The sequence below is a fragment of the Gymnoscopelus microlampas genome, assembly GCF_963454915.1.
Source record: "Gymnoscopelus microlampas genome assembly, chromosome: 2".
NCBI classification, from domain to species: domain Eukaryota; kingdom Metazoa; phylum Chordata; class Actinopteri; order Myctophiformes; family Myctophidae; genus Gymnoscopelus; species Gymnoscopelus microlampas.
In genome coordinates this window covers 44,665,435-44,688,319 of record NC_139939.1, presented here as the reverse complement: position 1 = coordinate 44,688,319, position 22,885 = coordinate 44,665,435, and the positions used below count along the sequence as shown (strand labels likewise).

General features: G+C 43.4%; 1 protein-coding gene across 1 annotated transcript in view; it reads left to right on the top strand.

The window, feature by feature from the left end:
- ntn1a (netrin 1a) overlaps positions 1 to 22,885 on the top strand; it is a 77,218-nt gene that overhangs the window by 48,266 nt on the left and 6,067 nt on the right. The window contains exons 4-6 of the mRNA XM_084046254.1: positions 9,434 to 9,583; positions 12,041 to 12,094; positions 20,067 to 20,141. Of these exons, the coding sequence (XP_083902380.1) occupies positions 9,434 to 9,583; positions 12,041 to 12,094; positions 20,067 to 20,141 (279 nt within the window). The remainder of the gene's footprint in view (positions 1 to 9,433; positions 9,584 to 12,040; positions 12,095 to 20,066; positions 20,142 to 22,885) is intronic.

Below are 22,885 nucleotides of genomic sequence, written 5' to 3'. Positions count from 1 at the left end.
CACAATGCATCGCATTGTAACGCATTGTGAGCTTGTAGCTATTTTCAAATATGTTTGACAAATTTTGAAAAGTCTTAGTACTTTGGTACTTTAACCTTATTTTGATGCCGATACGTTTAAGTAAGTAAAATGTTGACTGCAGGACGTTTACTTGTAACAGCTATGGTCTACATTGTGATATTTCTACTTTTACTTAAGTAAAATATCTGAGTACTTCTTCCACCACTGGGCGATGAAGAGATGGATAGATAGATAGGGAGAAACACCGGTTAAGAGAAAGAGGCGTATGGGAGGAAGCAAGAGGGGGGGGATAGGGGTTGTGAGGGGGGGGGGGGGCAAAAGATGGAATGGGGAGAGTCTGTGTGTGTGTGTGTGTGTGTGTGTGTGTGTGTGTGTGTGTGGGATGGGGGGGGATACAGCTGAGAGGGTTTAGGGAGGGAAGATAGCCCCACACAGGTGTGCTCTCCTCTCACCACACACTGTGGGGATGGATAGCATGCCATCAGCCCTCACCATGGCTAATAAGGGTCAAAGAATGGAAGAGAGAGAGAAGGCTGTGTTTTCTCACCTCTGCTATAGCTAGAGGGAAAGATAACAGGAGACGAATCCCTGTGCAAACAAGCCCAGAGACACCTCAGACGTGCTTTGTATGGACTGTGCACACGCACACGCAAACATACACACGCACGAACATACGCACGCACGTTTTTGTAGGTTTATTTTACGAGCACATCTATAGTTTTAGGAATTGACTAGTTTTTGTTTAGATTATATAATAGGTTGAGTTTTTCCATGTATTATGAGGATTTATAGAAGCTGAAAAGGATGTAGGATTAAAGAATGTATGACATCAGATATGATTTACAAAATGTGTTATGTATTAAAAGTCCCATATTGAACAAAGATAGTCAGTTCCACCAGGTAGTGACCACCGTGCAAACTGAGAGGGGAAACTAAACTACTGTAAGTTGATTTTACATCCATTTTGTTTTAGTTTGTTGTACATTGTTTTCTTTCTTCTTTTTTTTTACAAAATAACCTTTTCCCTTTTAGTTTTAGCCCTGTCACACACGCACGCACACAGTCCACACGCACACACACACACACACACAAACACACACAAGCACGCACACACACACACACACACACACACACACACACACACACACACACACACACACACACACACACACACACACACACACACACACACACACACACACACACACACACACACACACACACACACACACACGCGTGCACACGCACACTACACACGCACACACCTTTCCAAAACACAGGCTCAAACACACATGCATGAACACACACACTCTCACATGTTAAGACATACCTGCTCCATAAGGAAATGCTAGCCGCTCGCTGACAGCTTAAGCCAGAGTTTTCCCACATCATTCACCAGGAAGTAAATAAATAAACCCACCTACCAGTGGGATTGACACGGCAGGTAAAATATCTGGGGCTTAATCTGATGTTAGTTTGATTTTATTCAGAGTGTATCCAGTATGTGTATCGTTTTTCCTATGATTTTGGCAGATAATTTTGATTTATGTCTCTTCTACTTGACAGTATTTTGATGATTAATCTGTTGTTTATTATGTTTATTTGACACGTGTTGCCCCGTTTAATATATCACTTTCACAACCTTTCAAAAACATGCATTTGCTTGCCATGAAGTTATGCTTGGTGCTGCTGTATCAAAACAATTGTCAATCCAGTGTTAAAGGCAAAAAAAAGAGGCATGGTTTCCATTCATCCTCACTGGATTGCTGACATCCACCCACCATATCCAGCATATCTTTCATTCTCAGCATTAACAAAAATTCATAACAAAAACAATCATTGGGAAATATCCATAATCCATTTGGTATCTCGTTACTGCATTCATTCACGACACTAACACCTTCTGTGTCTTTTGGCCTCATTCTTCTGTCGACCGGGAATGCAAACAGACATTCATCATCGCAGGACGTTGTGTATCATTAACCCCTATCCTCTGCTACATCCAGCGGGCTCGCTAATTGCAGGGATTTAACCTTTTTCTTTTTTTTTTGCTCTCGTTTTTACATCCCTTCTCATGTGTCCAAGACTTGATTCTTTCAGCATCCCATAACTCATTTTCATGGGGGTTTGTTTCTCTCAGATGCCTGAAGGTCCTGCAGAGTAGTATTTTATCCTGGGATTTATAGAGGAATTGTTTTGTCAGATGATTTAAGTTTGTTTACTTGTCCTTCTAGACTGAATACACAGGGCTCTTTAAAACAGCTTCAAAATGTAGAACAGAAAAACACAGTAGCTGTTTTTAATGAGTATACTGTAGCTTTGTGGTGTGTGCTGAAACAAAGCAAAAACAATCTTTGTTGTTCCTCAGACACGCATGGGTGAAACCTACTGTAAGAACATTTTATTCATGGGAAATAACAATTTGAATTTGACACTGGGTTTTAAATGTATGACAATGCCATGAAATGTTTCTCCCCAATGGCTAATGTGCCTGATGTTAACTACTGCAAGGTTACATCCGCTTTTGCATTCACAAACATCAGAGTGAATACAAAGTGAATTCTTTTAAAATTTGATTCTTGTTTACTTTGCATATAGCTAAATAATGGGCAAATCGTTTATTAGTATAGATATTGAAAAACTCCTATACTGTCAAAACAATGTTCAAAATATGTACAAAATGCAACGACCATGAATCCCAGGTATCTTGACAATACTGAACAGTACAGTACAGTAAAGAATAGTACGTGTCCATTTGTTTACGTGGGGCAGGCTCTGCAAGTCCTCCGCAAAGCTTTTGATAAGCAGGCAGCGCTACCAACTTGGAAACTGAAAGGCACTCTCTGCCTGTTTCATCTTTTTCTTGTTGTCCTTTATGCATGTGTCCTCTCTCCTTCCTCACTGTTTGTCCATGCTCTATAACTGCTTGGTGCTCCTACTCATGACTTATAACTGCTTGGTGGTCCTATTCTCTTGCTAAGGAAAAGTTGGGAAGTTTGAGCAAGGAGAGCTCACAGTTGTGGTAAACTATCTATACAACATTGCAGCTTTTGGTAACAATTCTGTTTGTCTTATTACAATGTAAGCAGCATGTATGTTAACCACGTCTGAAATGTACTTTATATAACGTATGTGAACATGTAAGTGAAGGTTCTTGTTAGAATATTTGGTAGTTTTAAAAATAAGTGACAATGTCGCTCCCATTGTCATTTATTTCAGCGTCATTACTACATACCTGCATGCATGCATGAGCATGCGCATGTGCGCACACACACACACACACACACACACACACACACACACACACACACACACACACACACACACACACACACACACACACACACACACACACACACACACACACACACACACACACACACAACTCAACACAGCATCAAATAATGTGATCTCCTTATGCCCTGAACAGAACCATTATGTAAACTCTCCACAATGAAGCAACACAATCTACTACAACATACTGTACTACATGTACAGTTTATAGTTATGGTATGGTGGTGACGCTACTCCCACGGGCTCTTATAGTAGAAGTGTGATATCGTGGCCCCCGGCATCGCATGTCATATACTCATTACGGTAGGGTCCGGGTCCTCCAACTAGGAAACACTATCTCACCCACACAAGGGACAAAATTCTCACAGACTCCGTTACATGCACTGTTGCCTCACTCTGAAACCAAAGGGTAAACAGATTTCATCATAATTTATAAAATTGTCAGCTTACCTAAGCGGTTTTGTTCAATTTAATCCCTGAAATTTGCCAGAGTTTATGTCCCCCGACTCGCCACCCCCCCCCCCCCCCCCCCCCCCCCCCACCCTCACATAATTATAAGCAAACTCTGTCCAAGTTCTACTGCGGTATTCGATTACATCAAAACAGGCTTACAATAAAGAATCCACAGTAATTACACCAAGCTGACAAATGACATGAAGCATGACCCGTATTCTCGTGCCAATTAAAACATTTTTACAAACTATATTTGGAATGTTACTGGTGAATAAATTAAAGATATGAGAGTGTAATTATATTACAGAGTGCTCTCTCTCTCTCTCTCTCTCTCTCTCTCTTTCCTAATTAATCACATCACGCAGGGCTTTTCCTATGTCAGATCTACAATATCATAACTCAAGATAATTTAATTAAAACTCATTTCTGCCCATTTGTTCTGCATTGTACATATCACAACAAAGTGACAATGACAGCAATTGGGAAGTTTGGTTATTTATTGAATAATTGGTTATTATTTCCTCCTGTCTATTAAATAGTACTATTTAGTGAACAGATTTAGGAGCAGAATAACCACTGGAGACACAGGCAGATCACCAGGTTTAAAGTAGTTAACATGGAGGCCATTACAAGCAAAATGTAGAGCCTGTCCTACTGAGAATGAGCTGTGCCCAGTGGCTAGATTTACACTGTGTAAATGTACAAATCTACAACTCATTCAGTGAGAGACTGTAAACACGGAGCATGTTTTGTTAGTGTGTTTAACAAAATACACAACTGAAGCTGCTGAGTAAAATGGTACAGATTCTTTGGAGTAGAAGTACAGGAACAAACCTACTGAGCTGACTTGATAGAGAAATGCTCAAGTTGATCTTAAACAGGTGATATTGAAGAGGTAAATGACAAACAGATGCTGTGAGGCAGAGAGGTGGGCAGTCAGGCAGCTCTCTGGGTGGTCTTTGAACACCTCAGCCAGATATTGTAGAGAACAAACACGATTCTACAAAGATAATTGTATACTGTATGTTTGCACTGATATATAATCAGCTGACTACAGTGATATTCCAATTAGTTTTTCCAATATGTCTCTGTGTTTCTGTCTCTCTGACTTAATTTTAAATGGTGACTTGTAATCGAACTGATCTCTCAAGCTCCACCTTCATATCTATAACAATTTGTTATTCATAAAAAGGTATAGATACACTATACTGTTTACTGAGGCGATTCTCTGAACCTTTGCCAAAGAAAACAATCAAAGTTATAATAACTAAACCTGTGCAACTTGGCATTGAATCAATGACACTGATTCTACACTCCTTCCGATGCAAATCCTAACACCGGCCATTATATGATTACACCCGATAGTTAAATAATTTGGAACATATTTTTCCGCAGAGGTCAATTAGCTTTTGACTCAGCGATGGTCTGATTTGATTAGAATAAAGTTAATAACGTACTACTCACTGCTGCTTACTGCTCAGCATAAGTCTTTCATTGACACACAGTTAGCCTTTTTTATTAACAACATATAAACCGTATTCTGTTAGGGATTTGAAAATATTGTTTTTCATGACTTCACTTTTTGTTTTGGGTTTCCAGAGGGTGAGCTGTTTTCAATTAGAATGACACACAAGTATTGCGTTGTGCATAAAATGTCGTTTGTCCAAAAACGTGAATCTTTTTAAGGGGCAAAAGCCCGACTGTCACAGTCGTTGAGAGCTTATTATTTCGAGTAATAAAAACAAAATAATGCAGATAGCAAGGCACCCAGTTTATATTAGATAAACACGTCATTTAGAAAAGCTGTTTATGTGCAAGCGTAACAACCCCATAACCATATCTCTTTCTTTGGTCTCTGCAGATATTTGCGGAGGAGCAGAAACCTAATTATAATAGAACACAGCCTTGGCTAGCCTTGGACACTCTCCAGCAGCCAACAAATTATTCTTATTGGCGCAGAAGGCACAAAAACCAAATAGGGGAGCAAGAGCTCAGACTTCAAACACAGGCTTTATGGTAAACGATTGGCAGCGTTCAAAAATTCTCACATTGTGCAATCTCAGCCTCCTACGAAGCCACTGAAGCAGACCGGCCCGACCGCCTGCCTTTGAAATGCCTTCCACTCTCCCCATTAACCAAAAACAGTCTACATTCTTTAATGTGTGACTCCCAGAGCCAAGTCCTCCTTTTTTTTCAACGTTAGGAACTCACTCTGGGCTACATTCAGAGCCTATCTTAGTAGAAGATCTTCATTTAGGAAAATGACAGGGCTAATATAATTATATAGGACTAAAGACTAATTTATGTTTTGGCAAAAAAGGCTTATATTGTTAAAATAATGCATTTTCAACTGAAAAAAGGTGTCAACTATTTTTCGGAGCAACGTGCCGCACAGCACTTTTTCGCAGAGGCATGAATTAAGTTTAAGCCCATACCCACAGAATCATAATCACCTCCTCCAAACAAATCCAAAAGGTTCCCCCAGCGCACTTCCTTGCACCTTTTCTCAGCATTGATTCATGAGTGTGGTTTCCCTTCAAGTAACCACTTATAACCCTATATATACAGTACTTCATTGACTGGGGTCCCTTCCTTTTTCCCCCTCTATAGCAAATTTCTGCATATTTTTGCAGAATGTTTGTCTATCATGACATACCCAGAACAGGGAGGGACGCTAGAGTTCATGTGGTTGGGAGGATAACAAAGGGAATAGGACCTCTCTTTCTCTCCTTATCTCCCTGAGCCATCTGAAGGAGCGTCTCCAACCACTTGACTACTGAGTGGACACAAACACAAACACTTACACCAGCAGCTCTCACTCGGGCTTCTGCAATTAGTCAGTCGGTCAGTCAGCCGGTCAGTCAGTCAGTAAATCAGCCCACTTGGCCAGCAAGTTGGCCGATGTGTTAGCAAGCCAAAAAGATGACAGTGAGTGAACTAGAGCCAGACCAATTTATCTGACATTATTTGCCTTTTTTTGGCTTACGCCGGTATCTACAATTATGCAGCCGAGGTGTCCTGATTTTTAACCGCTTTCACCCTATTTTGGGCATGTCGTTATAGAATGAAATGATTTTTTTTTAGCTCATCTATAACATCACAACACAACTTATAGAAAAGCCTTTAAAATTATGAGGAGATGAAGGAACATCCCACCTGTAGACCATGTGCTGTGCACCTTGATTTACTGACAGACGAGAGGCTCTGAGTTGTAGTTATTTGGGTAGGAGACACACAACCCCTCACCCCACAGACAACCTGAGCTCTCTGAACCTCCAGCCAGAGATACACATTGCCCTTTCTCCAGGTTCATTTCACTCTTAGTGGTCCATTTCTATGCGGAACACTCTAGAGGTTACCGTGTAGCCCTAAGTCATGCCAGATTGGTGTGTGCGCATGTGTGTGCGCAAATTTGTGCTCTCTCTCCTACCGTGTCAGACAAAACTATGAAAGCAGAAAGCAATGAAAGCACTGACAGCCACCTAATCATTACACACACTTTAAAGTAGACAGTCTGATAAGAAAGTTGAATGGCCACTGGTTACTCTTCCCTGACATGACGTACGTGCAAGCGAGCGCGCATACGTGTACGAGCGTGCATGCACGAGTGCGCGAGCACACACGCACGCACGCGCGCGCGCGTACATACATACATACATCAGTTTGTTGACAGGTCGAGATAAGAGCAGCAACTGCAACGGAATCACAGGAAACAGACAATAAAGATAAAGGGGAGAGAGTGAGACTAGGCTGTATTCTACTGATAGTTACCACTCAGAAGTATAAACAGCTGTCTCAAATGGTTTAGTCCTACACATCTCCAAAATCACATAAACAGCTAATTTAAAGGATGTAAGGCCGAAGATAATGTGAATAGAAACTCTATTACATTACCGGTTTACAGCGGGTTTTTCACCCCGAGGCCACCTGCAGTGTGCGGTTCCCACAGAGGGCTCATGTCTCCTGACGCAGGCACTGAAACCAAGCGGGAGTCACAGCCGTATCCATGCACTGTGGGTCAAACTACTACAGTATATCAAATGTTTACACTGAAAGATCAGATTAAATTAGGCACAACGCAATAAAAATACATCACACTGTCATTTATATTTGGATTACTAGACTATTAGCCTAATTTATTTTACACAATTGCACCATTGTGGATATCATTAAGTCCCATCTAAAGTATTGAACCTGAATAACGAGAAAGCTAAACTATCCATTTAAAAAAAGTTTAAATATTTACAACTCGGGCAGACCACTCAGTTCTGCTCTTAGAGGTTAGTGAATAGCATCCATATCGATGGCGTCATTTGGCCTGCAGGGCTGAAGAACCTTGACAACGGCGTTCCCAGCGTGGTCAGATACAACAGGCCTAACCACTAAGTACACTCACAAACCACAAACGACATCATTCAACCGGGCCTTTGAAGGCTTTCACAGCGACAAGTGACACGGCACAGGGAGAGAGAGAAGGCAGACCGGGCCCTGCCTCCAGGCTCAAAGCATGCTTTGCCACGGAATACGCATAATACAACACATATGATTTGAGTGACATATTTGTAGTCGTATTACTTTGGCAACAGTATTAGCTTTTTAAAAAAAGGGTACACCGTAAAATTGCTCATTTAACTCTGAGAGTGAACAAACATAACCACAGGGTCCATTTGGTTACATTTGTACATGCTCAGAGTTTCAAATGGATACATCTATACTGAATATTTTAGTGTGTAGATATGGCAATGGAAAGTTCTGTTTTGTATTAGAGCAACATAATTTACTGTACATTTTGTGGGGCTCACTATTAATTCACACACCTCTATGCCAGAGTAGACATACATAAAAATCAATACATCAAAGTGGATCAAATAGGAAAGGCTCTCAAATAACTGTTATTCAACATTGATTTGGAGTCTGACAGAGGGGTTTGGGTTTGAAATGAATTAGGGGCTTGGATTGGGGGGGGGGGGGGGGGGAGGCAATTGGAAAATGATTACATTCCTGAAGCATATGTGTTCGATAGACCCCCCAGCTTGTGAGGAAGTGTGACAGACATTTTGGGATCGCGTTCAAAGCGCCGCATTAATCAGAAACAGCCAATTAGGATTATCCTTCCTTATTTGATCATTTGGTAAACATGCACAACCCCAACCCTGGCACACCAACTTTCATACAGTGCACACTGCACACATACTGTATGCGCGCACACACACACACACACACACACACACACACACACACACACACACGCGCGCACACACGCACACGCACACACTCCTGTCTACTTCTGTGAATCAATTTCAAGGACACAAGGTGATGGAGAGCTCGGGAGTCTTAGTTATTAATGCCAGATTTTCAAGAAATGTCTCTTGTACATGTACAGCATATTCAGGATGCTATGTCAATTGTTGGGGTGTTTTTTCAGCGTTTTTGTGAGCTTGTGACGTCATATGGACCCAAGTAAGTTCTGTCTCTCTATGCACATGCAGCTTCACCTGTCCCTGAACACTCTCCTTTCCAACTCTGTTATTGTTTCCACCACCACTGTCGTGTTCTCACCTGTACTCTCTTTAAACGTATCTGTGTCTTCCCGTGTGTGTGTGTGTGTATGTTTGTGTTTGTGTCACCACTCACTATGCCTCTCTTTCTTCCTGTTTCCTCACAGCATGTGATTGCCATCCCGTGGGCGCTGCTGGCAAAACCTGTAACCACACCACGGGCCAATGTCCTTGTAAAGACGGCGTGACCGGTATCACGTGCAACCGCTGCGCTAAAGGCTACCAGCAGAGCCGCTCGCCCATTGCCCCCTGCATAAGTACGTGGAAGCAGTCTTTGTCCATGCAATATATCACATATAAACTGTATATACTCATCTGATACCCCACAAAAACCCTCAATAGTCAAATATTATCTGGGATAAGGACACTTTCTTACACACGCACACACACACACATATACAAGAATACACTGCCTTAGACAAAACACACCCAAATATACACTGCAAACAGCAGGTATCATCCACTGGGTTTGCATCTTTTCTCCTCCATTGCTTTTCCTCAGACAAGCGCTTCGTGTCTGACTGTGTGTAGTCTGACCAGTAAATGTATCTTAAACAAATACACCATTTAATTGAGCCCCCCAGGTTATACTCTGCCACAGATTTCTCAATTTGTCGACAGGTTCAAGCCCCATAAATCTACAGAGTAAAGCCTGTGCCCAGAACACTGTTCGCACCCATCACCTCTAAACCCTGACGGATCTAAAATTAAACCACATGAAGCTTAGGTTGCACAGTGTAACTGGTAGAACAGTCTTTTTCCTCAAGGTACAACGTTCCCACCATCCGTTTAAAAGTCAAGCAACCCTCGGAACTGCAGTCAAAAATCACCTTCTGTACACAGTAAAATCATTAGTGTTAATGTAACTCTGATGTACAAATGGAACCACATAGACCCTTGCCAGTCCATTTGGTTTTATCGTGTAATTGATGAAGTAATGCATTATTTCAGTGCCTGAAGACAGGAGCTGAACTAAAGCATTCAAGATTTAAGATTTTTATTGTAGCATCCCATACGAGCAGAGCAGAGAGTGGTTTATGCCGATGGCGACTGTAGAACCATGAACCACAAAGCCTGGCCTTTAATTGGCTCTTTGTTGCCTTCTCAAAACAACATGTCTTAATTGCTGCTTTTGTCAATATAATTAGATGCTGGGGGATTAAATAGGCTATTATGGGCTTGGCTGAATTCCAACAAAGGGATGAATTAAATATACTTATTGGATATTGGATATCTTTGATTTTCCTGGGAAAGTCACATAAGAACGGAGGTGTTACACATGCAGAGATCCCTGAGAGATGAAGTTCAAGTCCCTGGAGTTCCTCTCAGCATCACTCGGTAATCTAGTTTCGTTTTTTAACAGCCCTCCAATGGGCCTTGCCAAGTTGAATTCTGACAATGAGTCATAGTATATCTCTGACTTCATATATACCTTCCAGCATCGTGTGAGCCATAAATCCACGAGTCAATCCTGAGAAACTGGCTCATTATTTGAACTGGCACGCGTTTGGAGGCCGAATACTGATTTGCGACGGAGGATGGGCGGGATGGTTGACAATGACATCGAAAATCAGACTTCAGTGAAGCGACCCCTGGGCCCCCAGGCGCCATTGTTTTGGCAGCGATTGTTATTCTTGTCATTACGCAGACCAGTTGTTCATGTGAAAAAGCCTGATTCTATCCACAATCAACAATGGGCACGTGTGTGATTACGGCTTGGAACGGTTTTGATTTATGGTGGATGAACTACATACATCCATATGTGCCGTATGTTCAGGATGGAACCAAAGAGGCCCTTTTCCCAAACTGGCTGAAAAAGCCAGATCTATTTTTGATCAAAAGACTTGATTCTTTCTTTCTGCCTTAATACACAAACTCTTGAACTGTGCAAACAAGCAAAGCCTTCACAACTTCGCCAAACTTTCCTCAGTGCAGTGCACCTCTTTATTGTGTATATGTGTGTCTTTGGTATGTCTTTGTGTTGCCCGTCTTTTGTCCTTGCATACCCCCCTTCGCCACTCTTGCACAAACCCTTCTGGTGGGCTCTTATCTCCCCTGTCTATAGTAACAAAAATGCATTGTGTGTTTTGTATCTTCTGTTTTGCCGCCATGCTCCTTTGGAGATCAGAGGGGAATATCTTCGTGCATGGCTTCTCTTAGTGTCAACTTCCTACCAATGTGTGACTACAACACAGAGTATGAAGGAGGGCTGAGAGAATCAAGTCTTGGGACATCAAAACCACCGACACTTCTTTTATCGTTTTTTGCATAACAGGTGTATGGAGTGTGAAATATAAATATATATATATGTATGAATGAAACGGTTACATATTTCATACCCCTTTGCCCTTTTGATTTTTTATCTCCCAGATATATCTCCACCTGGGAGAATAAAGACCCTGTTGTACTTACAGCTGTGAGGGACATTGTAACTGTAGTGGCAGATTCACAGAAACCAGAAAAGAGTTTATATCAACACGAAGAGCTTGTCTGCTGGAAAAACAAAAATAACAGCACTTTTCACCTGCAGCACATGGCCCGGAACATTACATATTCCCTCTCATACACTTATTTCCTTTTATCTCAAATGTGCATTCACTATAGGCTACTGTACGTTCATATAAAGATTTTTCTACGTGGCAATTTTGATGTGGCTGTTCATTCACTATAATAGAACTGACTTGTGTTTGTCTTTTTGCTTTCAATGAGAGCAGAGATTCCAGTCGCTCCTCCTACGACCACAGCTAGCAGTACTGAGGAACCGTCAGGTGAGTACACCCACAGCTATTCACCTCATATTTCATGTCGTATTTGTGTCCAGCAAATATCAGTTAGTTTACGTGCTAGTTCTTCTTCAGCAATGTGATATACAACAAAGGCCATATACTGGCTGATGCGCATCTTGTCTTGAGGCAAAAATACGAGGATCCAGTGGAAATCTGTACAGTATTTATAAGTTTGGGCTCATGGGAAGTTCTCACACAGATATTTTTCACAAGTGTAAGAACTGACTGAGTACACAGTAAATTGGATCCCTCTAGCCTTCCCCCTTCTTATTAGGAGTTCATGAATATTAAATCAATTAGTGGCGGCCCTGGGATAAGCCTCCTTTAATCTCTCATACTTGAGCCAATTAATTTGTCTAACTGTAGCGCAGTGGGGTGTTTGTGTAGACCACAGCATGGGGGCCTAGTTTACTTGAATTACTGATTTTTTATATCTCTCCTGTCTGTCTGTCTGTATATATCTCATCTCTGGTGCAGAGTGGGGGATTCTACTGTTAGTTGGCATTCTAAGCTAAGGGATAAGGGAACTTAGATGATACAGTAACTCTCTCCCCTTCCAAATTACACCCTGACAGCTACACGCAGCTGCTGACAAAATGAAGCACTGGGGCAGTATTACCCATCTATCTATTGTATGGTATATTCCGTGTCAATTAACATCATTTTTTTAAAATGATATTAAGATGACCAGTGCATAGAGGCATCACATTTTCTTTTATTGCTGGTATGAAGTAAGATGTTTGGGTTGGCAACGTTTATAACCTATACATCATATACAGTATGACAAATCCACCTAGAATTACCCCCTAATCGTTTGTTGACAAAAGTTCTTTTTTAGTTTATTATGTAATAATGACATAAAAAAAATCTGATTCTGTGTATTTGAAAGTCAGTTATTTAGATTTAGATATGCTGTTTTTGACACAAAGGACAAAAAACTAACACATCAGACATGCCACATGGGCTAAGTGACTCCTCAAATTCCACTGGAATGCGCAACATAGGTTGCATATTTGGTCCTTTGGCCTCATGGTGGAAAAAGTTAAGTCATCTAGCTGGTAGCTACTTCACTCTGTGCCTTCCAAGTAAACACAGGAGGCCTAGAGAGTGCGTGTGTGTGTGTGTGTGTGCGCGCGCACACATGCGCTCGGCCGCGTGCACATGCAAACCTAGCATGCAAGAAGCTCCTGCAGCTGTTGTGTGCGACTCTCTGAGGTCTCTAATGCCTCCTTGACAGCTCCGATTGACAGCACAGTCAGGGAACCGCTGGTCCCCAACTCTCCTCCACCTCCTTCTATTCTCTTTCAATCTCTATTCTCTCTCCTCCAACCTTTTCGTCTCCCCCTGTTTCACGCTTTGTCTTCATATTGCACTGTGGGTGGTGTGCTGTAACAATATCTGGAGTTTCTCTGTACCCTCCTTGTCAGGAATGTGTCCACTTTCTGGGGCGTAGGAAATTTTCTCCGCCTTTCTGGGGGAATTCTTGGTAACTGAGTGAATGCTCCCGGTCGCCCTATCACCTTAAGCAAATGAACAAATGCAAAGCAGACCTAAAAGTGTATGCATTCCTTTTTATGCCATGTGATTAAAATATCCAACTCTCGTAACTACTGAAGACATTAGAAACTTCATTATGAGTGACGTGCTGTTCTTCTTTTGGGGGGTCCTGGGATGCCCAGAGGTTCTTAAGGGGGTTCCAGGGGGTCCCCAGCAAAACATACAGTATCAAAATCAGTTTAATCACTTCAAGCACAATTTTCACTTTAGCTATTTGAAAATAGTCGATCTACAAGCACACAACGTGTCTCATCACGACGCGTTGTGAGCTTACAGATCTGTTATTTTCAAAAAACTACAGTATGAAAGACTGTGAGAAATCCGGAATAATTGTCTCTTATGGGGGTCCCTGGCACAAAATATTTTCAGATGGGGGTCCACGGCCAAATACATATCAATTTGGGGGTCTTTGACATGAAAAGGTTTAAGAGCCACTGGATTAAACCATATCATTGAACCAATGTAAACATTCATGGGGAAACTGTAATGACAGTGGCCATGCAGCTATAGCAATAAGTAATCTAATCACAACCAAGAGCTCTGCCATTTGCCCGGAGAAGACCGACATCACTCAGAATGCAAAGTGCATGCAGCACCTTGATGGACACATCAAGGGTCACGTCAGATTTTTAGGGGCAGCTATGGGGTCCCCACGGACCACCCAGGCTTGAGGCCCATGCAGAGGATGCATACATTACATTACTGGATCTCCTCAGAGGGTCCCGGAGCAAAAACCCAACTCTCTCTAGACAACATGGTATTTGAACAGCTATGATCTCATCCAATATGGGATTGCAAACAGATGTTGGTCCTCTTATCAGGGCATCGTCCTATACTTGGAGCATTCTTCTCCTCAGCCTAAAGTAACAGGCTGTCCTATGTCTGTAAAGCGAGAGATAGCGGAGAGGTTGGGAGAGATCTAGAAGAAGACCATGATAATGCTGGTGGCAATGATGATGAAGGTTAGAATAAAAGGAAGAAGAACAAAAGGGAAAAGAAGACAACGATGACAGTTGGGAAGACGAATATGAATAAGAACAGGAGAACAGAAGGTTAGTTAAGGGGAGGGATCATGGATGGTCTTCCTCCAATAAAGCAATAGTGAACAGAATGATGTATAAATTATGTTATAACCAAGAAACGGAGACGTACAGAGAAAATATGTATCGTAAAATAAAAAAAGCATGAGAAAACAGATTGAACCACATTATTGAGTGTAGATGACGGGGGGGGGGGGTCGACAGCTGTGAGGCAGGTGGCCTCCCTGTGTCTCAGTTGGGGTGGGGGGGGCGGGGGGGTGAGTGAATGGAGGGTCTGGTGGGTTTCGGGGGGGGGGTCAAACTGAGTGGATATTAATTTGTCTCTTGCATTGAACCCCCTCCCTCCCCAAAAACCCCCTGACCGCCCCATGGACACAGACAGGGCTTGGAATGCATGGCGAATACCTTGGATGGCGCGGCCCAGACAAAACACATATTGTGCTGGTAGGTCACGGATGGTGTGAGTCGCCACTCCCACGGGTCGTGACAGAGATGTCTGCATGGTAACGCAATGTGGGGATTAACCACCGATGACCTGCGCTGGTCGGCCTGCCCAGTCAGGATGTATACAGACCGCAGGAATAACTAATGATAATGGGGAGGGACTGCGGTGACGATGATGTGGATGATAAGCCTCTGTTGTGTCTGTGTGTGTGTGTGAGTGTGAGTGAGAGTGTGTGTGTGTGTGTGTGTGTGTGTGTGTGTATGTGAGCGTGAGTGTGTGTGTGTGGGTGCGAGCAAACGTTATGTGTGTGTGTGTGTGTGTGTGTGTGTGTGTGTGTGTGTGTGTGTCTGTCTGGGCCTGGAAGTGATCAGAATTCGCGGTGGGACCCCTCCTTCCTTCCTTAGAATTATTTGGACGCGAGTCTCGCTCCACACGCCCTGTTTTTTAGAAGCCGGCGGTGCCTCCTCTGTGCTTCAAGCCGGATTCATACTTGGACGTGTGCCGCTGTTCCACACCAAAAACATTGTCGATCTACAAGCTCACAACGTGTTGCGCTGCGACGCGCCGCGAGCTTGCAGATCGGCTATTTTCAGTGCAAGACGCGATGTATAAATCATGCGTCAGCGCCATGTCATCCAGTGAGTTTTGTGGCCCATCTTGAAGTTAGTGTGACTAGAGAGAGAGAGAGAGAGAGAGAGAGAGAGAGAGAGAGAGAGAGAGAGAGAGAGAGAGAGAGAGAGAAATTAAGAGAAATTATAAATGAAGAGAAAGAGACAGAGAATTTTCAGAAAGAAAGAATTTAAAAAAACATCACTGTACAGAGTTTTCATCACTGATAGAAGAAAGCGTTTGCATTTGATTTACTTCCTGGCGTTCACACAGCTCTTGGCAGTTCTTCACCTCCTCTCTCTCTCTGCTCCGTGTGTCTATGGGTTGGTAATAGTCAGCAGGAGTGTCCAATGTCTCTCCGCTGAAACTCATCAGTTACAGTAATGGGAGGTGAACCCAGCCAACGGAGGACTGGTGCCATACCACCCAAAGCCACATAACCTCCCCCAGCACATCAGGTCATACATCATCGTACGCAGTCATGCTCTGGTCGGCCGCTCCACTACTCAGCCTTTTTTTATCCCCGCGGATTGAAAACAAACCTCCTTTTCACTCAATACAATGCAACCAGAGGGAGTGAGAGAGAAGGGGGTGGTGGGACTATACTCTAGTACCTCTCTCTCTCTCTCTCTCTCTCTCTCTCGTTTCCTCTCCCTTTCTCTCTGCTGGACAAGGCCCAGATACAGCGCTCTCGTCCCAGCAGCCCAGGGCACAGGAGAACAGAACAAGAACAGTACAGAGCACAGTAGAGCGGCACACTGGGCTCTCTAATCTAATTACATGCTTTATTTGCTGCAATTTGTTTCTCAATCAGTCTGGTTCAGCAAGGAAAAAGCCCTCCTCCTGGGCTCCATATTCACACCTCCTCGTACCAGTTGCCCTGCTGCCGCCTCTCTGTCGGCTTCACGTCTGGCCAGTAATAACAGGAGAGGCATCAGTGATCCTGCCTATTGCTCTAACGTAGAGGAAAGTTGCCCTTTGATTTGTGAACACATTTATCTTACTGTAGGAAGAAACCCTACTCTGTCAAGTTTTCGCTGTTGAAGCAAACTCCTTGCCATCTATGGCATGACTAAAAGATAATTCTACCTCTTTATTTTACCTGATAAGAAATCATAAATAAAGAATAAATGAGAGAAAGTAAAGGGAAATTAAAACCCACTTCAGAATTTGATAGATTGTATGCGTTATAAATAAACACAAAAAGTCAATAAACCTGACGCCAGGAATCTGGTAGCTTTTTGTTGTCTCTATTCAACTTAAAACACAGGCCTATAGTTCAACACACACTGCTTAAGATTGCTTATAAAGAAAAAAGTTCTGCACTCTATCGTAGAGTGGAGGCGGTTACGCGGCAGCGGTACCGTACGCATCTCAAGTGGAAACGATTAAAGCTTCAAATGGCTGTGTAGGACTACTTTGATACGGGGAGGCAAAGGTCCACCTCTCAGTTACTTCTTCTCAAACCTCTGAAATAACACCACACAAAAAACACCGGTAACTACATCTACTTGTGGAATATGCAAAGCACACTTTCAGCTCCAGAGATACAACGCCGTCCCCACTTCCCCTGCTTGTAGCCCTGTGCGCACAAAGGGAACATTTGTCCTCGCGGTAGGGGACCGCCGTGTCCTAAATGGAGATCTTCGGGGTACTCTCAGCAGGACCCTGGGCTGCTGTCTCAGGGGTACACTAATGGGGAACGAGAGGCTATCAAAAGGGAGTATTACTATGGCATCAAGGGGGGGTTATGAGAAAACAAAGGCGCCTTTCCCCGATGCCCCCTCCTCTGTTATTTACATGGTAATCAGACACAGCAGATACATATAGTCCTTCGTTTCATTTACTTTACCGTCGGCACCAGCTTTGGCCTTTTTTGGCTAATGTTTGTAGTTTTTTTTACTTGATATCATCCTCTCCTCTGTTCCTCGTCACACCCCTTTCTAAACCGACTCTTCTTTTTCTATGAACCCTTCCATGCCTTTGCATCTCTCTACTAGTATCCATTCTCCAGCCTGCCTCCCTTTTTTCGGGTGCATTTTTCCTTGTCGCGGTGTTCCCCGGGCAACCCTCATTCACACACAGCATGAAAGGAGACTAAAGGCATGGAGCGGAGATCTGCTCACAACAATGAAGTTTGTTCATATTCACGCTGACTGAAAGCTTCAATTTTCCTTCTATCACAGGATCATCCCTCTCCACTCGCTCTATAGGCTACACGACATCCAGCAGTACTTCCTTCTTAGCGTTCTTTCTCACTTTCAACCTGGTGTCCCTATTTTGGGCATTTCATTATTATAGGCAAAAGTTTTCGATAAAAATGTTTTCCATAAAATGTCAAAAGATTTCAAACATTGCTTCAAACAATCAAAAAATGACAAAACAATATTAAAATAAAACGATGGTGGTCTATAAGCTCACAGCTTATGTAGAAGTATATAGAGCCTAATTTGTCAAAATACAAAATTAAATAAACAGTGCCTTAGATCCAATTTGTGGGGGCGAACGCTAGGGAAAGATTTGTATTTTTCCTCCACGATGCTTGCCTCACGTCACACACACACACACACACACACTGACTCACTCTGTGAGAGCCACGGCTGGCACTGTGACAGCAGAGCACAAGTTAGGGCAGTCGCTGAAGCCCTTTAAGCTTTCAGGGTTGCAGGGGTTAAAACCAGTAAAGTGGTGCTAGGGATAAACTGCAGTCAACTGCACATCCCCATAATCCATCATAAAAAATGAAATGGCACACGCACAGTACATGGATCTGGTGAACACAAACGTTTGTGTGTGTGTGTGTGTGTGTGTGTGTGTGTGTACGTGCGCGCCGGACCTTGGCAAGAATGGTTTGCAATATCAATAAAAACACATAAAACAGAAGATTTATCTCGTCTGGCAAATGATATGACGACTTATGAGGTTATTGAACTATCTTGAAAGATAACTGTTTTTGCCCAGGCATCTTGTACACAGGGTTGCCAGATCAGCTTATTATAATTTCCCCGCAAGATTTTATTTGAAAATAGCAGATCTACAAGCTCACAACGCGTCGCATCGTTGCCGGATTCTCACAGAATCCGGCAACACTGCTTGTACAGTACAGTTATGTGTGTCCATGCATGTGCGTGCCGTGCATTCTTACGGTATACACGTGCACATGTGCATGCACTGATGTATGTTGAGCAAAGCACCTTTCCGTGACTCTCTAGACTTACAGCAGAAGGCCAGACAAGTAATTTGAGCAAAACTTGTGCCTGCGTGAGGTATTTATTTGTTCATGCCCACGGAGTGGACACCCCCCCCCCCCCCTCTGCGTGACGCTTCATGGATGGCTAATTTTTTCTTTCCTGACCTCCCTTTGTGTGTCAGTGACCCCCCCCCCCCCCCCCCCCCAGCACATCAGCACATCGTAGTTTGCCAACCCCTGCCCCGCTTGCCCCCTTTTCCGCACGGCAATAAATGCTAAAAAGCTTGACACAGCCCTTGGAGGGGCCTTAAAGGAATCCTGTTTTTCTTTTTTTTTTGGAGGCACTGATTTGACAAGAGAGGGGAGGGCTGGATGTAGTGCTAGTGGGGGATAGTATATAGGCCTTAATCAGTCCCACAGTGCAACGTTGACATGGAATGGGTGGTGGGTGGGTGGATGGGTGGGTTGGATGGATGGATGGGGGTGGTATAAGCTGTGGGTGGGTGGGTAGGTAATTTGTATGGTTCTCAAAACCTCTTGGTGGTACCATGAGCTCAGTGCAGGGACAGGGGTTGTAGACAGGGTCAGGGGGTCTTAAGGAGAGCTACACCCCCACAGCAAACAGCACGCACGCACCCACGCACATGTATGCACACACACACACACACACACACACACACACACACACCTATTGTCTGCTCTTTTCTATAGGGCTGTAGTCATCGTAATGCGGCCGTGCAACAATTCCTATCGGACAAAACAATGGGACCAGACAGATGCGTATCAGCCCGGGCAGCCGAAAGATTGTTCAAGAGCCGTGCTGCTATAACTATTAAGGGTGATTTATATACATAGTTGCACGCTGGTGTCTCACACCGAAAATAGCCTATCTACAAGCTCACAATGTGTCGGCGCGCTGTGACACGTTGTGCGCTTGTAGATCAGCTATTATTGTGCGAGACACTGGCGGGCAACTATTTATAAATCAGGCATTATCGTGCTCTGAAACACATTTCACAATATCCCTCTGATTGTCTTCTCCCCACCTGCTCTATTCACCTTATCAACTATCTCTTCTCTTACACCCCCCTCTCCAACCTCTCCTTCTCACAGACTGTGAATCCTACTGCAAGGCCTCCAAGGGCAAACTGAAGATCAACATGAAGAAATATTGCAAGAAAGACTATGGTGAGTGAAGAAATGCACTATGCTGATTTACATTTCTGATCGTTGTGCTGAAGCTGAAGAAAAAGAATTCAGCAGGTTTTGTAAAGTTGTGACAGGAAGGATAGTTTGAAATATGTTTAGATGAATAAATTATGAGGAGACTTATTTAATGATGACAGCTATAAAAGTAGTGGTTCCCAATCAATCAAAAAAATAATAATCACAATTCTTCCTAAATCTCTAAATCAAATTCCTGTTTTTCTTTTTTTTTTATATGTCAAAGATAGCAGATTTGCAAGCTCACAACGAGCTGCTGAGCTTGTAGATCTGCTATTTTCATTGGTCATGAAATAGGGCTTAAGTGGTTAATTCATAATGTATTTTAGTCATTTTAAATGTTCTCTTTTGGGTCTTGAACTGAAAGGTTTGGGAACCCCTGCTCTAATGAGTATCCTGCTAAGCTATGAGGAGATACCCTTCTCAACAGGCCAAACATTACAGACAATAGTACACTGACTAGGTAGAATTAGAATACTCTCCAAACTTCAAATAATTACAAAATGGACATGTCCACTTGAATCTATGTATGCATTATATTACAAACAAACAAAAAAGTTAATTTCTAATGATTCATCCATCTTCTACCATGTCCAGTCTAACCCAGCGTGTTGCTGCAGTCTTTAGTATGGTATCTATATAGTTTTCAGTAGAAGCGTTCGTACTGACAGCTTACTCCGGCTTTCCTTGGACAGAGACAAAGCATCAAACAGAGTGATGGGGGCGGGTGGGGGGGGGACTTATAGGCAGAGGAGTGGGGTATCTCCTTGATTGACAGCCCAGCGGGCGTTTAGGACCAAAGCGGATAAGGTAAAGTCAGTGTGACAGACAGTAGGTGATCTCCAAGAGGTCCTCATTAAGCCCCCCCACTGACTCACACACACACACACACACACACACACACACACACACACACACACACACACACACACACACACACACACACACACACACACACACACACACACACACACACACACACACACACACACACACACACACACACACACACACACACACACACACACGCACAAAACCAATTCATTCCCCATAGCATTCCTGTGAGCGTCCGTCCACTGTGGTCCATTCAAGGTGTGGATGAGACGTGTGACCTCTCCCCTCTTCCATCCCTCCTTCTCCGATCCCTCCATCCCCCTCCTCTTCCGTGATTGAAGTTATAGGCTCTGTTGAACCGGTCAACCAAAGCACCAGCATCCTGCAGCATACCTCAGCAGCTTGACTGACAGGCCGGCCCATTGTTCTGTTTGGATTTAGGGAGTTAGGGGGTCGACTTCAACACCTCCTCCTCTCCCACACACCCCTAACCTTCCACCCCAACAACCCTCCCTACTTAATGTGTATAAAAATACACACGTCCTTTAACAAAACGGAAAATGCATTTATTTTGGTTTGGTTTTAGTTTGGAAGCCGGTCACAGGGTATTTCAATCCTGAATTATGGATGTCCAGTGACAATTGGGGGGGGGGGAGCCCAAGACTATCTTATATACGAAAGGAAAAGTCAGACTCGATAAAATACATCTATGATAGCCTCGATCCAAGGCTAACAAAAACCCTGAAGGGGTGTCGGTGGGGGTGGTGCAGGGGTAAAGTACCTGCCCACCACTGTGGAGACTAGGGTTTGATTCCTCCACTGGGGCACCGTGGAGGAATTAAAATTCACAAACTAACTAACTAACTAAATTAACAAACACATTTTGACCATATTTGTGGGTGGGAAGCCGGCAAGAAGAGGGCGTTTTCTGTCACTGCACTGACTCCTACAGGTTGGTCAGCGGGCCTGTTCTGCATTGAGCATAGCGTGTTCCTCTGCACGCCTTACAGCACTTGGGGATCACCAGCGGTCTAAAATGGTCCCTTACAGGGTCCAATCTACACTGATAAAATCATCTTTGTTCATTTAACGCTGAGAGTGTATCATTTGTTTTACTCTCAGAGTCACAGACCCGTAAGGGTCCCATTTGGACCCCTGGTGGTTTCCGAAACCCGGCATTGGGAACCAGTGTGTTAACAGCCTCTCAGTGAAACTCCTCACTGTGGAGTAAAATAAGTGGTTGACTCCATGTGAACAGGAAGAAACACGTGGTTGTTACAACCCTCTCCAAGACCAACCAGTAGGGGTTGGCTGCGTGGGGAACTGGCAAATGACTAAATTGGGGGAAAAATGTTAAAAGGGATAGTTCACCCCCAAAATGACTTTTTTTCTATTGATTAGTCACCCCATGGAGATTTGAATTCATGGATATTTTTTAGTTTTTGTCGCATTCCTAAGCCTTAGGAAAAATATTTTTTTGGGGGTGAACTATCCCTTTAATAAAACGATTGAAAAAGTTGATAAAGAAAAATATAATACAATTTCTTATGTAGACATTTATTAATGCTGCAGGATAAATGTAGTTACAGCTTCACCCAGCTGATGGCTGCGCAGGCGGTCATGATGAGCGCTCAGGCGAGTGTCGGTCGAGTGCCTTGCTCAGGGACACTTTGACGCGTAGAAAAGGTTTGGGCCTCCCCACCCACTAAACTACAGCCGCCCAAAACCCTGATGAAACATTCCTGATGATGAGTGTATAAGGGAATGGCTCATACTGTACGTGGAAGAACTCCCACATAAGCTGAGTTAAGTGGGTAATGTCCCATCACCACTGCACTGCTTGCTTACACACACAGTCTATTCTAAGCAAAACC